Raw genomic sequence first — 2,070 nt, forward strand, 5'->3', positions numbered from 1 at the left:
CTAAGATTTTGAGTTCTACATTGACTGCCATGTTGGGCTGGGCTGACAAAAGACTCCTGGCGTATCATGGAACTTTTGATAGTCGAAAAATTGATTCCATTCAAAGCATTGTTTCTATTGGGATATCTGCTGCCAAAATCTTAGTTGAAGATATATCAAATGAGTATCGTTGACAAAGAAAAAACGAAACTGATGTGGCATGCAGCAGGATTGACACTACATCAGGTCATCAGTTTGCACCGCTTTTGCTCGGGCAAGTTCCTCTCAGTTTTTGAATTCTCATCTAGCAATTTAGAAGGTAAACTTTAATGAAGTTGAGACTTGAGTTATTGTAACAATGCCTCAATGGTGTAATGGGTACACAATTTCTGCTGCTGGAGAGGGCAGGATGAGTTCCAAGAATTTTGGATGGAAAAATGGTGCAAAATGTTGGCCAACAGTTGGCAAACTATATGGGATTGATCTTAAAGCTTTCATCCAAACTTGTAGACCTATGACCTATTTTCTGCATAGAGAGATTAAGAAATTCAAGTGCAAGAACATCACAAACATCTCTGCTTATAAAGATGGTAATACTGTTTAGCCAACACATGCAATTCATCGGCCTTCATAATTTTAATGACTCTCTGCATAGAATTGTATTAAGAAATTCATGTGCAAGAACATCACTAACATATCTCTGCTTATAAAGATGTAATACTATTTAGCCAATGAATGCATATAATTTGGCTTTTGTAAAATTTTTATTAAATTCTAGCAAACAAGTTATTTTTCTTCAAAATCTATCTGCCTTGAAATTGGTCCTTGAGAGGGAGGGGGAAGTTAATCCTTTCATTTTGAAGACACAATTAGTATTTATAGAGAATTAAAAATGAAAGCCCGCTGTTTTCTGGCATGTTATGAATTAAGTGATTTGTAATGTACATATAGTCGGTGTCATTGTCACAAGATCTTTTTTGAAGTTGAAAACTCTAAAATAAGACACTGCTCACATATTTTGGTCCATGTACTCAAGCTACCTTAATAGATAAAGGAATAATAGTTAAAATATATTTGGGTAATGTATGAAAATTTTGTTTAAATTTTGGACTTGCAGAGAATGGAAAAGGCAGATTCAAACAGAAGATCATCAAGAAACCAGCTAAATTCCCTTCCTGTCCTTGCTATTCTTGCAAAGGATGTTGGGGATCTTGCAATGAAAGGAAAGGACACATTCAGTCCTATCTTGAAAAGATGGCACCCTTTTGCCGCAGGTGTTGCTGTTGCCATGATACATGCTTGCTATGGAAATGAGCTGAAGCAATTTATTGCAGCTATAACAGAGTTGACAGCAGATGCGGTACAAATACTGAGAGCTGCTGATAAGTTGGAAAAAGATCTTATCAATATTGCTGTTGAAGATTCAGTGGATAGTGATGATGGTGGGAAGGCCATCATTTGTGAGATGCCTCCTTATGAAGCTGAAGGCTCAATAGCCAACATGGTTAAAGTTTGGATAAAGACAAGGATAAACAGGTTGAAGGAATGTATTGACAGAACTCTTCAACAAGAGGTATATGTTCAGTGTCTGATCGATTCCTTTCTTGAACAGAACACAATGCTGTATAACCTGACCTCCAGAAATCCTTAAATACATTTATTTGAAATCTTACGACCGCATATGACTTGTATTGGGCACACACTTAAGTAGGCATGTAGTGCAGTACTAAGTTACACTTGGAACTAAATGATTGTGCAGAAATTTAAAAAGTTTCTAATACTTCCCAGGGTATTCTTTCAATGACTCAGAGGGTATGTCTGGCGATGTAATTATAAATAGGAGTGTTTATAAACGGGCATAAATGAGTGGTTAAGAAGTGAATAGTACTTGTGGATTGGATAAAAAGTGGTATGACAGTATTTTTTGACCAAGGTGCTTATAAACATCGAGAAACAATGAGCCTAACATAGGCTTAGTTTAGGTAAGAGTTATGACTCATAAATCCTAATTACCATAGGATGATTTCTATGTTCTCCCCTTCTTTTTCCTTTATCTGGAAGCTGATAGATTTTGTTCGATGCAACAATATT

General features: G+C 36.1%; 1 protein-coding gene across 2 annotated transcripts; it reads left to right on the forward strand.

Moving 5' to 3' along the window:
• The first annotated feature begins 6 nt into the window (after nucleotides 1-6).
• Nucleotides 7-1,777, forward strand: LOC111383229. 2 transcript variants are annotated; one of them, XM_023007312.1, is made up of 2 exons: nucleotides 7-298; nucleotides 1,097-1,777. In XM_023007312.1, exon 2 carries the CDS (start codon nucleotides 1,100-1,102, stop codon nucleotides 1,628-1,630), a length of 531 nt encoding a protein of 176 aa, XP_022863080.1. In that variant the 5' UTR covers nucleotides 7-298; nucleotides 1,097-1,099; the 3' UTR covers nucleotides 1,631-1,777. The 2 variants fall into 2 exon arrangements, with proteins under 2 accessions (XP_022863080.1, XP_022863079.1); XM_023007311.1 differs by lacking the exon at nucleotides 7-298 and adding an exon at nucleotides 308-569.
• Nucleotides 1,778-2,070: the final 293 nt, after the last annotated feature.

This window comes from Olea europaea, unplaced genomic scaffold (genome assembly GCF_002742605.1).
Source record: "Olea europaea var. sylvestris unplaced genomic scaffold, O_europaea_v1 scaffold2636, whole genome shotgun sequence".
In the NCBI taxonomy this organism is placed as follows: Eukaryota; Viridiplantae; Streptophyta; class Magnoliopsida; order Lamiales; family Oleaceae; genus Olea; species Olea europaea.